We start from the raw sequence: 12,660 nt of genomic DNA, 5'->3' as shown, positions 1-12,660 counted from the left end.
CCCACCGCAGACATCAGGGGGACTGCCGTTCCCTCCCGTCCCTGTCACTTCGCGTCCTTCACCCGACGCCAGCATCCCGGCTGGGGTCCCTGTGACGGGGGGAGCTCCAGTGGCTAGCGAGCCCCCGCACCAGCAGAGATTCCTCCTGGCCCTGCAGCTGTAACCCCCCAGGAGGCTGGCTGCGCCGACGGTGCCTGGACCGAGGAGGGCGGGTCTGTGCTGGGGGGCTGAGCGAGCCGAGGCCTGGAGAAGGGAAGGGCAGTTACTGCCTACGGGCTGCTCTGACTGGGGGTCACAGTGGGGGCCATTTCCCCCAGCTGGAAGGGGTGCTCCGCCCCAGCCAGAAGCCCCGCTGCACCACAGGGAGAGGGGACACTTCGCTCTGGACACGGCCTCTGCCCCGAGGTGCCTGTGGAGGAGGGACCCCCCCAGGGCTCTGGCAGCACAAGGGACTGGGATCGGTTTGTTAAATAAAATATGGACTCAGAAAATTCCCCTGGCTCCGGTTGTTGGTTCACAGAGTCCCGAGCCCCACGTGCCAGAGGGGGCTCTTGAAAGAGCCCCGAGGTCAGTCCCCCTCACTCCCAACACGCAGCCCCCCTCACTCCCAGCCCCAGGGCTGAGGTGGAGATTTCACTCCCATTCCCCCCCATCCAGCCCTGCAGAGGAAGGGGCCACAGGCTCAGTGCTGCCCCCACCCCCCCTTTGAACAAAGCCCCCAGCACACACCCCGAGCAGATGGTGGGGGTCAGGAAATCACCCCCCAACATGCTGCCCCGGTCTTCGCAGCTGTGGTGCAGGCCCCGCCCCATCATATGGGGTGCAGTCACCCCACATACGAACAGGGCTGGGAGGGAGAGAGCCCAGGTCTCTGCACTAGCCTTTACACCCCACTGCCCGCCCACAGCTGGGGGAAGAACCTATAGTCATGACTCCCACCCCCACCACGCCCCCAAGCCTGGAACAGGACCCAGGAGTCCTTCTCCCCCCCCTTCCCCCCCAAAGCCCACCAGGAGTGCGCCCCACCCCCTCCCCATTCCAAACAGAGCAGAGTCTCCAGCCCAGACACTAGCCCTTTATTGAGGCGCAACAGGCTGCAGGTGCCGGCACTGGCCCGGGCAGCTCTGCCGTGTCCCCCAGCGGGGAGGGCAGAGCAGGGGGCTGGACGGAAGGGAGCCAAGGGCGCCCTGCCAGCCCTCTGCCCAGGAAGGGGGGCAGCCCCAGCCCAGCTGCAGAGGGGGAGGGGAGTCCCCCGGAGAGGGCACTAATAAATACGGGGCTGGCCCAGCGGCAGGACCCTACGCGTCGAGGCGGCAGAGCGGGCCGTCGTACACCATCTGCAGGTTCACCTTGTGCCCAACCAGCTCCCGGATGTTGTTGATGCCGTATTTGATCATGGTGGGGCTGGAGGAGAAGGCGGGTGTTAGGGGAGTGCAGCCCTGCTGCTGACCCACCCGTAACGGACCCTCCACTGGGCAACAGAGGGCACAGGGCGAGCACGTCGCCAACCCCAGGAGAGGAGAGTTCCCTTGCCCAAACTCTGCCGGTGCCCCTCAGTCCCGACCCGCAGCCCCCTGCTAGCCCAGCCCTGGGCTCCCGCCCCATAGCTCTGCCAGTGCCCCTCAATCCAGACCCAGAGAGCATGGCTGTTGCTGGCTGGAAACCCCCTGGCTCTGAGTCACCCCGGCTGAGAGGGGTGCTGGTCCCCAGAGCTCCGCCCGGGCTGTGCAGACACACCCTCCCACAGGCGCAGGATTACATGGGGATTAGCACAAGTCGTTACCATCTACGGGCAGTGCCGGGTGTCAGGCAGGCACAGGAAGAGGAGTTGGGAGCTGCCCTACAGCCATGGCACACGCTGGGGGTCTCCATCCCCTTCCCAGCATGGCCAGCCCTATGGCCCCCCACATTAGCAGGAGCTGTAAGGGGCCCTGACTGCCTCCACTGGCACCCTCAAGGCCGCCTGTGAGCCCACCCCCTGTGAGCCTGTGTGCCCACACCCTCCCACAGCATCCTCCTCACCGCTCCAGAGAGAGGCCCCAGGCGATGACCGACACGCCCTCCGGCAGGCCCATCGGCAGCAGCATCTCTGGGCGGAAGATCCCCGAATTACCCACCTCCACCCACTTCTGGAGCCCTGCAACGGGAAGGGAGATGGCAGCTCGGTTAGTCTCGGTCGGGCACCCCTAAGCAGGGCTAGGGAGCCGGGGGAGAGACGCTCCCGGGCATCTAGAGAAGCGACTGGAGCAGACGGTTCTGTTCCGAGTGGGATCCAAGGCCCTGCCATGGGGCCAGGACTGCCGGGCCAGCCCCCACCCCAAACCCTGACCCCTTTGTCTCTGTGGGATTGGATGGGGGCGTTGTGAGCTTGGGGATCCCTGGGCTGGACCCAGCAGGTCCCTGGCCTGGCTGCTGCTGCTCGGCCAGGCATGGATGTGCAGGGCATGACTGGAGAGCAGGAGCCCTGCAGTGCCAGCCTGCCAGGGGGAAGGGGACCCCCTCTGCTGACCCCAGGGCCTGATTTCAGGTCTTTCGCCGCCCAGTGCTGGCTCAGGATCAGGGAGCACCTTGATTCCCGGGGGGCTGGGAGACGCTGCAGCGGGCACCACAGCTAATCCTGGCTGGGGGGCACATGCCACCCCAACCTGCAACTCCCTCATCCGAGACCCTGAAGCTGCCCTGCCCCCCGCAGCCGGCAGGCCCAGCGTGTGCTGCTCAGGGGAGAAGGGGCTGATCTGGCTGCGAGGGGCTGGCGCCCCCTCACCTTGGTGGTAGCTGAACACCTCCATGCTGGGCTCCGTGTAGGGGTTGTAGGCCGGCTTGAAACGCAGCTGGCTGATCCCTGCCGAGACACAGGCCAGTGAGAGCATGCGGCCCTGCTAGGCCCCCTGCAGCCACCCCATGGACCGCCAGGCCCCCTCCTCCCTGCACATCCTACCAGACCCATGTCCCCTCCTGCACCCCACACCCTGCCTGGCCCTCCATCCTGAACCCACCCCATAGCCTGCCAGACCCTGTGTCCTCTCCTGCACCCCCACCCTGCCTGGCCCCCGCCCCTTCCTGCTAGGACCCTCCTCTAGAGCCTGCTGGTGGCAGAAGCTCAGCCCTGGATTGGGCTTTGTCCAGGGTGTTCGCTGGCAGCAGATACCGCTGAGCGCCCCAAATCCTCCCCTATCAGGGACCTCCATCCTGGCTTCCCCCATCCTGCCAGCTCCTCGCAGAGGTCGGCTTTCCCGCTCTTCCGCACATGGCGATGTCTGTCCCCCTGTCAGCGGGCAGCTGGCACGTACCCAGTTTGGTGAAGAACTCCCTGAGGGTGCCCATGAGGTCCCCCAGCGTCAGCCCGTAGTCGGCCACCACCCCCTCGATCTGGTGGAACTCGGCCAGGTGGGTGGCGTCCAGCGTCTCGTTCCGGAAGACCCGGTCAATGGAGAAATACTTGGCTGGGGTGAACTTCTCCTGGGGGGGGCAGGGAAGAGAGGTGTCAATCATAGCCCCAGCCCATCCCCTGGACTCCACCCACCAGGCCACTGCAGCATGGGATCCCAGTCCCAGGCCAGATTCACCCCCAGCCCCTTGAGCCCCAGCCACTGGGGGCAGCAGAGCCCTGCCCCCCCAGCTCCTCCTGCGCCCCGGCATCTTCCATTCCCCTTCCCCACACACACACACAGTCAGGGTGGGGCCCTGGGTCTGGCTGAGGGGCAGCTGCAGCCAGGGCTCAGGGAGTTCGGCTAGTGCCGGGGGGGGGGGGCACAGCTTGGGGGGGGGAGGCGTGGCACCTCCCACCTGCTGGGCCAGCCGATAGAGCATGCGGGCGCTGACAGCCGTGGTGTGCGTCCGCAGGATGTTCTTCCGCGCCTCCTCCAGCGTCCAGTCGTATTTGTACCTGGGGGGTACGGAGGTGTGAGATCCGACACACGCTGGGCATGGGGGTGGGGCAGGAGCGCAGCAGAGCAATCCCCGGATGGGCGGGGAGAGCTCCCCATGGCACCAGGCTGCTGTGGGCAAATCGCTGGGGGAAGGGGAGGATGGAACATCCCCCCCACACACCCCAAAGTCCCCCACAGTCCAGGCGCCAAAGGGTTAAGTGGTGCCCCCGGAACAGGCAGGTTCCCCAAGCAGCAACGGGGGACGGGAGCTGCCCCAGACCAAAGGAGCAGCCTAGAGCGGAGGGGCCCCAAATCCCATTCCCCGCCCCCCCCAAGCCAGGCAGCCCTCCCAGCCTGGGCTGGATCAGAGCCAGCGTCCCCTAGGGAAGAAAGGCCTCATGTCCCCTTCCCCGCCACTCTGAGCCAGCCAGTCCCCCCCACCCCTGGGGCCGGTTTGGAGCCAGTGCCCTCTACAGGGGAAAGGCCCCGTTTCCCCATTCCCCACCACCCTGAGCCAGCCAGCCCCCGGTCCAGATCAGAGCTAGCGCCCCCAAGTGGGGAAAGGCCCCATGTCCTATTTCCCACCCCCACCCCGAGATCAGCCTGTTCCTCTGGGCTCCAAGCCCAGCTCAACAGCTGGGGACACTCACCCCTGGGAACCGTAGCCTCCTTGCGAGTGGATCTTCTTCACTCTCTTCAGATAGTCCATGGGGAAATCCGTGGCTTTGGCAGGATCTGGGGGAATCCAGGGGGTGCAAAGGGGGCTGGAGTGACTCCCCCTGACCCACCAGGAACCCGGGGATGCTAAATGGTCTGGGAGGGGGCCCAAGGGGCAGCGGGGAGCCAGAGGGGCAGCAGGGGTGGCAAGTGGGGCTAATGTGCATAGAAGATGCTGCACCCCCCCAGCCTGATGCCCCCCATTTAGCCACAGGCCTGGGTGAGCAACCCACCCCTCACTGCGCCCCAGCCCACGGGGGTTGGGACTCTGGTCACTCCTCACAGCGCCTCTGCCAGCACCATTGAGATAAGGAGACCTGGCCAGGTAGGGACTGGTGGACACCCTGCAAGCTCGCACAGAAGCCATTCCCACGCCCTGAGCCAGCCCTGGGGCGCAGGCGGCGCCCCCTAGAGGGGAAAGGCCCACTCTTTGCTGTGCTCCCCACAGCAGCAGATAGGCCTGCTGGCAGCAGGGGCTGGCGGATGACTGACCCTGCAGGAAGAAGGTGTCGTGCTGATCGCGGGCCGGGTGCTGCTGTGGCTGGAAGAGGGCGTCGAAGTTCCAGAAGGAGCTCTCGATGAAGTTATTGGTGGGCATTTCTGTGAAACTGAGCGAGACACGGGACCAGTGAGCACCCCCGTTCCAGAGAGCGCAGGGCAATCCTGGCACTGTGCGGGCACTGCCATCCACATGGGCAGGGGCACAAGGCCTCTGGATGGTGAGAGGAGAGGTCACAAGAGGAGCCCAGAGCAGCTTCCACACACACCCATCCCCCTGGGGGACGGCACCGGGTAGCCCCACTGGGCACAGAGAGGGGAGTGACTTGCCCAAAGCTACACAGCAAAGGAACAGCTGAGCCAGGACTCCCAACTCCCCCACTCTAGCCCCTACACCTCCTCCCCTCCCTGAACCATGGAGAGAACCCAGGAGTCCTGGCTCCCAACACTGCAGATCATGCTGAAGGGAACAGTCTCATCCCAGAACCTTGGGCCGGGCTGGCTGGAACCTAGGGTGCTCTCTGTCTCCCTGCCCCTCCCAAACAAGAGGGCTGGCAGCAGCTGTGCAGACCTCAGCCGGTACCCGCCACTGCAGGACATGGTCTGCATTCTGTACTGCAGCCCCCCAGGCAGATGCCCCCGCCAACCGCCAGGGTAGGGACTGCAGGGGAACATGTGGCTACTCACCCCATCTCGAGGAAGATCTGTCTGAACTGGGTGCGGACCTTGAGCAGCGGGTGGAGGTGCCCGCTCTCGGGCATGATCCCCAGCGCCTCGAAGTTGTACGCCTTGAACTTCAGGTCACGCCACGAGCCGCTGTGGACGAAGGGTGGGGAAAGGTCACAGGGGGCGAGCCCTGTGGAACTGACTGAGCGAGTAACAGGCTTTGTACAGCACCTTCCACCCACCTATAGTCCATGGTGCCACTGAAATGCAGCCACCTCTGGGGTGGAGGGCAACAGCCAGCCAGTACGTAACAGTGGGGACAAGAGGACCCAGGCCACAAGCCTGTCACTGTCCCTGCAGAGTGGGTAGGGCTCATCTGAAAGACCCACGAGGCTGAGCCACATGGGCTTTACACATCTACCGGTGGGGGGAGGGGACCCCAGGGGGGATATGAACCCACAGTGAACGTGGAGGAAAACCTGGCACTTGGAGCCCAGAGATCGGGGCTGGGTCGACATTTCAGCCATAGCTGGAAGCAGGTAAAGTGGGAGCTGCCGAGGCAGGAAGGAGGCCTACCGTCCCAGCTGATGCCTGGAGAATCGGGTGTCATCCGTTTCACACTCCCAACCCCTTCATGACCAGTCAGCAACTCCAGCTGCTTCCTGAGCCAACAGCCCCCAGCCCCACCCACCTCGTCAAGTGGGGAAACAAGCTCTGCCTGAGGCACTGGGGAAGATGCCCACACATTCTGTACCCCCCACACCCACCTGCTCAGCTGCCCCATGGCTGCCTATTCATCGGGATACCCGCCCCATAGGCCCTGTAGTACCGGCACTCCAAGCTGCTCAGAGGACACTAGTATCCCCTCACCTCCAGCCCCCTGTCCACCCAGGAGCGACTCTAAGGTCTAGACATTGGGTAAGAGCGAAGGCTGTAAGGAAGCCGAGAGGTTTTAATTCAAAAGTTGTGGTCGTGGTTGTTAACGTTGCAGTTTTGGTGAGGTCGGTTCCAGCACCATAAAACCCCACGTTTAACCCCCTCCACCCAAAACCATAGAAAAGCATTTTTTTGAGTGGTGTAGTGACCCCATATGCCAGGACAAAATGCCACTCAAATCTGGCCTGAAGGGGAGGCTGGGCCAAACCTGGCACGCGGGGCCACACCACTCACATGTGCGGAAGCCATAACACCACCCCCCCCCCCGGCCCAAGTTTCTGCCACAAAATCACAGCTCACGATGTTCTTACAGCCTCGTTCGTGGCCTTTTAAATAGCATACGCGCACGCTGGGGGTGCCCCCATCTGCCATCGCAGAAACCGCAGAGCCCTGACAGGGGCGTCCACAGGCAGGTAGGCCTTGGCCGTTTGCAGAGGGATTCCGAAGAGCCACATTTACATGTGCGCGGCTGCGGCTCCCCCATGGTCCTAGCGCAGGGCAGAGAGCAAGGACGCAGACTCTGCCGGAGGCAGCATGCGCCTCACCTGGCGATCATCTCTGGCGTGAGGTCCGTCTCCTGCTTGGTGACCGTGGTGGAGAAGGCGCTGCCTTTCCGGATCCAGTAGGTCTTGATGACCCTGTACACAAGAAGGGAGGCAGAGAGGTGACCCCAGTGGGAAGCCTAGCACCAAAGATCATGGCTTGAGACTGGGAGAAGGGCACAGCAGAACCAGGCAGCCCATTTGCCTAACGAACCACATCGCGCCCTTGGGACTTCTACTGGCCTTTACAGTGGCGGCACAGCTCATCTAGACGACAAATCCCAGCATGGCCCAGTCTGTCTTCACCCAAGCCATGCATGCTGGGAGCTGTAGTCTGAGCCGGCTGCACCAGTCCACGAGCCAGGACACCGACGACCCTCAGCGGGACTGGACGTCCCGGCTGGGTGCCCGGCAGCCAGGCTGGCTAAGCAGTACTGTCCCTGCAGAGTGGGGGACAGGCCTGGAGGGGCAGGGAGGTAGGGGTGTGGGGGTGGGTGTGCGCGCACGCGCAGGCTGTTAGACATGGGAGCTTCCCCACCACCAAAGGAGAGACCAGAAGCAGGGGACACTGCACAGATGCAGCAGGGAAACGGACCCACCAGCTGCTGCCCTCTAGTGGGGAGAGGAAAATGTGCACCCCAAAGGTACAATCAGACCCATGCCTGCTTCCTGAGCACAGGGGAGACCCAGCACCCCACATTACTGCTGGGGAGAATCCCTAACTCCTGACCGTGCTGCAGCAGCAGAGGGATTCAAGCCGGTGGAGGGGAAGGTGGGCACTCAACTCACACTTCCGTCAGGAGTTTCCGTTTCTTCAGTTCGTTCCTGTCTTTTTCCTCCAGGCTCTCAGCCTCTCCCTGCTGCACCAGCTGCAGCTTCTCCCGCACGGAGTCCTGCACGCTCTCCACCTGGGGGACAGGAGAGCAGCAGTGAGCACCCCCCTGGGTGTGGGAGCATTCCCCCATCCCTGAGGTGCCCCAGGCAGCGTGGCCCAGAGTAAGCCAGGGACTCAGTAAGCTCGAGCTGTGACAGCACTGTGCCATTCCTAATGGTGGAGGGTGGAATAAGCTTGTTCATTTCCATAGTGCCTTTCACCTCAGGGGTCCAACCACCCGCTCGGTGCTCACCGACTGACCTGCGAGAGCTAAAGGGTCTCTGCTCGGCCCAGGGAGATTCAAAGGGGGATTCGGGGGCCAGGAGGGCCCAGCTTGGAAATCTCCCTTCTGACGAAAGCCCCGCCACAAAACACTCACAGCCCGGAAGATGCGCGGACCCCCATCCGCGTTCTTGTCCAGCCGCACCCACTTGTTGGACATGGCCTTGCTGAACCCCACTTTCCCACTCGGCAGATTCTGCAACGAGAGACAAGGGAGATTTCAGATCCAGGCAGAGCAGAAAAGAAACACCCGCAGGGGAAAGGGGGACAAGCAGGATATTCTGCCCTCCCTCCCAGGGCTCAGAAATGTTTACAGGCACTTGGTCAACATCACAACCACCCTCACGGGGAAGGCCAGAGTTATCCCAATTTGACAACGGGACCCTAGCTTCCTGACTCCCAGCCCCACTCCCCTCCCAGAGTCAGGAAGTGAACCCAGGAGTCCTGACTCCCAGGCTGCAGAATGTAGAAGAACAGCGAAGTTCTGGCAGGAGATGAGACACTGAAGATGTGAGGGATGGGAAGCCAGCCTCACCATCAGCTTGCTCTGGGGCAGCCCTTCAGCAGGGATGCTGTCAAAGACACGCGCCTCATGGCTTCCCTCCTGGATGATCTCCTTCCCCTCGGGCGTCAGCTCCCAGTGTTTAGAGGATCGCTGTTCAGCCTCGATGACCTGAGGGGAACACACAGGGGGGCTGTGAAATACAGGGACCATCGCACTGGATCAGACCCAAGGCCCATTTAAGTGCAGTATCCTGTCTCTGACAGTGATCAGTACCAAGTGCTTCAGAGGAAGGCATGAAAGCCACACCGCAGGCAGGGAGGAATAATTTTCCCCCATGAAGGTCTCCTCCTATTCCCTCATAGATTGATTGGGCAGCATGAAGTGTTTTTATCCCTTCTGGGACTCTTATTTTAGCATCAGCAATCACCCTTCAGGATATTTCTGCTATTCCGCTTTGAATCTTGATGAGCTCTTGAACACAGCAACATAGAATATCAGGGTTGGAAGGGACCTCAGTAGGTCATCTAGTCCAACCCCCTGCTCAAAAGCAGGACCCATCCCCAATTAAATCATCCCAGCCAGGGCTTTGTCAAGCCTGACCTTAAAAACTTCTAAGGAAGGAGATTCCACCACCTCCCTAGGCAACGCATTCCAGTGTTTCACCACCCTCCTAGTGAAAAAGTTTTTCCTAATATCCAACCTAAACCTCCCCCACTGCAACTTGAGACCATTACTCCTTGTCCTGTCCTCTTCCACCACTGAGAATAGTCTAGAACCATCCTCTCTGGAACCACCTCTCAGGTAGTTGAAAGCAGCTATCAAATCCCCCCTCATTCTTCTCTTCCGCAGACTAAACAATCCCAGTTCCCTCAACCTCTCCTCATAAGTCATGTGTTCCAGACCCCTAATCATTTTTGTTGCCCTTTGCTGGACTCTTTCCAATTTATCCACATCTTTCTTGTAGTGTGGGGCCCAAAACTGGACACAGTACTCCAGATGAGGCCTCACCAATGTCGAATAGAGGGGGTCGATCACGTCCCTCGATCTGCTCGCTATGCCCCTACTTATACATCCCAAAATGCCATTGGCCTTCTTGGCAACAAAGGCACACTGCTGACTCATATCCAGCTTCTCGTCCACTGTCACCCCTAGGTCCTTTTCCGCAGAACTGCTGCCTAGCCATTCGGTCCCTAGTCTGTCGCTGTGCATTGGGTTCTTCCGTCCTAAGTGCAGGACCCTGCACTTATCCTTGTTGAACCTCATCAGATTTCTTTTGGCCCAATCCTCCAATTTGTCTAGGTCCCTCTGTATCCTATCCCTGCCCTCCAGCGTATCTACCACTCCTCCCAGTTTAGTATCATCCGCAAATTTGCTGAGAATGCAATCCACACCATCCTCCAGATCGTTTATGAAGATATTGAACAAAACCGGCCCCAGGACCGACCCCTGGGGCACTCCACTTGACACCGGCTGCCAACTAGACATGGAGCCATTGATCACTACCCGTTGAGCCCGACAATCTAGCCAACTTTCTACCCACCTTATAGTGCATTCATCCAGCCCATACTTCTTTAACTTGCTGACAAGAATACTGTGGGAGACCATGTCAAACGCTTTGCTAAAGTCAAGATACAATACAAGATACAATACATCCACTGCTTTCCCTTCTTCCACAGAACCAGTAATCTCATCAATCTCAACATCCTGTAGCAGGGAGTTCCACAGGTTATGTATGTATGTACCAAGTGAAAAGTCTGTGGGACTTGCTGCCACCGGACATCGTTGAGACCAACAGAGCAAGATTAAAAAGACAGTGAGTGATTATAGGGATACCATGGATACTTCAACTGCTACAGCTCAGCCTACTCCAGGCCGGCCGGGACTGGCACAATTCCATGGCTGCTCCAGAAGGGCAGGGTGAGAAGCACAAGGAGCTCCTGCAAGGATCAAAGAGATACTGGGAAAGACTGGGGGCACAAAGGGGTGGGACAGGGGACAAGGAGAATAGTTTGGGGAGACAGGATCAAGGAGGGATTTCAGAAGCAGTGGGTGTGTGGAGGGGTATCGGGGTAAAGAGAGATACAGAAGGGGACCTTTTGTAAGGGGGGGGGGGGAGAGAAGCTGCTATCCTGAAGGACACCTCAACATGGCCCTGAACACCCCCACTCCCTTTTCCCTAGGAGCCTCCCCTCCCCCCTGCTCCCTCCAGCCCATCTGTTCACCTCTCCTCAGGCTCAACAGTCCTGTTCCCCCCCCCCCCGGCAGGCCCCCTCCCCCAGGAGCCCCCACCTCCCACTGCCCCACGCCCATCCCCCACACCCCTCCCCCGGGAACCCCCACCTCCCCACACCCATGCCCCTGCTGGCCCCCACACCCCACTGCCCCTCCCCCGGGAGCCTGCACCTCCCACTGCCCCACACTGCCCCACACCCATGCCGCTGCTGGCCCCCACTGCCCCACGCCCATCCCCCGGGAACCCCCATCCCCCACTGCCCCTCCCCCTGCTGGCCCCCACGCCCCACTGCCCCTCCCCCGGGAGCCCCCACCTCCCACTGCCCCACGCCCATCCCCCACACCCCTCCCCCGGGAACCCCCACCTCCCCACACCCATGCCCCTGCTGGCCCCCACGCCCCACTGCCCCTCCCCCGGGAGCCTGCACCTCCCACTGCCCCACACTGCCCCACACCCATGCCGCTGCTGGCCCCCACTGCCCCACGCCCATCCCCCGGGAACCCCCATCCCCCACTGCCCCTCCCCCGGGAGCCCCCCACGCCCCACTGCCCCTCCCCCGGGAGCCCCCACCTCCCACTGCCCCACGCCCATCGCCCCTCCCCCACCCCCGGCCCTACCTCCCCCAGCGCCTGCAGGCTCTTCACCGCCCCCACCAGCTGCTGGTGCTCCAGGCCCAGCGCCGCGGCCGCCTCCAGACTGCCCAGGCCGCTGCCCCCCGCCCGCTCCAGCCGCTGCAGCAGCAGCTCGGCCAGCGCGGGCCCGTCCGTCGCCATGGCGGGGGACATGCCTGCCGGAGGGGGCGGGGCGGGCAAAACACCGGGTGACCTCTCGCCCCGGAAGTGGTCTCGAAAACCACCCCCACTTCCGGGGGTATGGAATTTTTCTCATTGCCGCCCGGTGGCCGCCATTTTTCGTGTGGCACACGAGGAGCGGCCCAACGCGGGCGTCATCTTGGGCGTGGCACGAATCGATCGACGAGCGGGCGGACGCCATGTTGAGTGTGGCAATAAGGGCAACATCGGGAGGGCCGCCTAGTGTCTGCCATCTTGAGTGTGGCATACAAGGGCGACTGCTAAAGCCCCGCGGCCGCCACCCCTGAACGTGGGAGGAGGTGCCATCTTGAGTGTGGCAGCACCTCTCCCATGAGGCCTCATCCCCAGCTGTGGGGTGGGTGTGGGGCCTGGAGGGGGAAGACAGGGCAGGCTTGTGCAGGTGGCTGCATTCAGGGGGTCACTGGGGCCTCCACAGACATGACAGGGCCTGAGGATGATGTCATGACAGGCCCATCCCACCCACCTGGGTGGCTGTGACATCAGGTGGGGGCATGGGGCGGCATTTGGTTACCGTGGTGATGGGCCCATCCCACCCACCTGGGCAGCCGTGACAGGCTGTGAGGATGGCATGAGGCGCTTGGTTACCATGACAACATGCGTATCCCACCTTCTGAGGCGCCACGAGGCCATGCTGTGAGGCCGCCCTCTATTGCCATGGTGATGGGCCCAAGTTCCATGCCAAGGCACCTGGTTACCATGGCGATG

At 62.1% G+C, this 12,660-nt stretch overlaps 1 protein-coding gene across 1 annotated transcript; it reads right to left on the bottom strand.

The window, feature by feature from the left end:
* Positions 1-1,060: 1,060 nt before the first annotated feature.
* Positions 1,061-12,115, bottom strand: FARSA (phenylalanyl-tRNA synthetase subunit alpha). The gene is given in 15 exon segments (XM_048831931.2): positions 1,061-1,404; positions 2,023-2,137; positions 2,765-2,842; positions 3,291-3,459; positions 3,787-3,886; positions 4,520-4,604; positions 5,079-5,194; positions 5,772-5,900; positions 7,232-7,324; positions 8,018-8,136; positions 8,482-8,580; positions 8,920-9,057; positions 11,740-11,931; positions 11,934-11,983; positions 11,986-12,115. Coding segments are annotated over 15 exon segments (1,719 nt in total). The 3' UTR covers positions 1,061-1,298.
* Positions 12,116-12,660: the final 545 nt, after the last annotated feature.

This window comes from Caretta caretta, chromosome 20 (assembly GCF_965140235.1).
Source record: "Caretta caretta isolate rCarCar2 chromosome 20, rCarCar1.hap1, whole genome shotgun sequence".
NCBI lineage: Eukaryota > Metazoa > Chordata > Testudines > Cheloniidae > Caretta > Caretta caretta.
The sequence above is the reverse complement of the archived record's forward strand: the minus strand, read 5'-3'. Positions and strand labels throughout refer to the sequence as shown.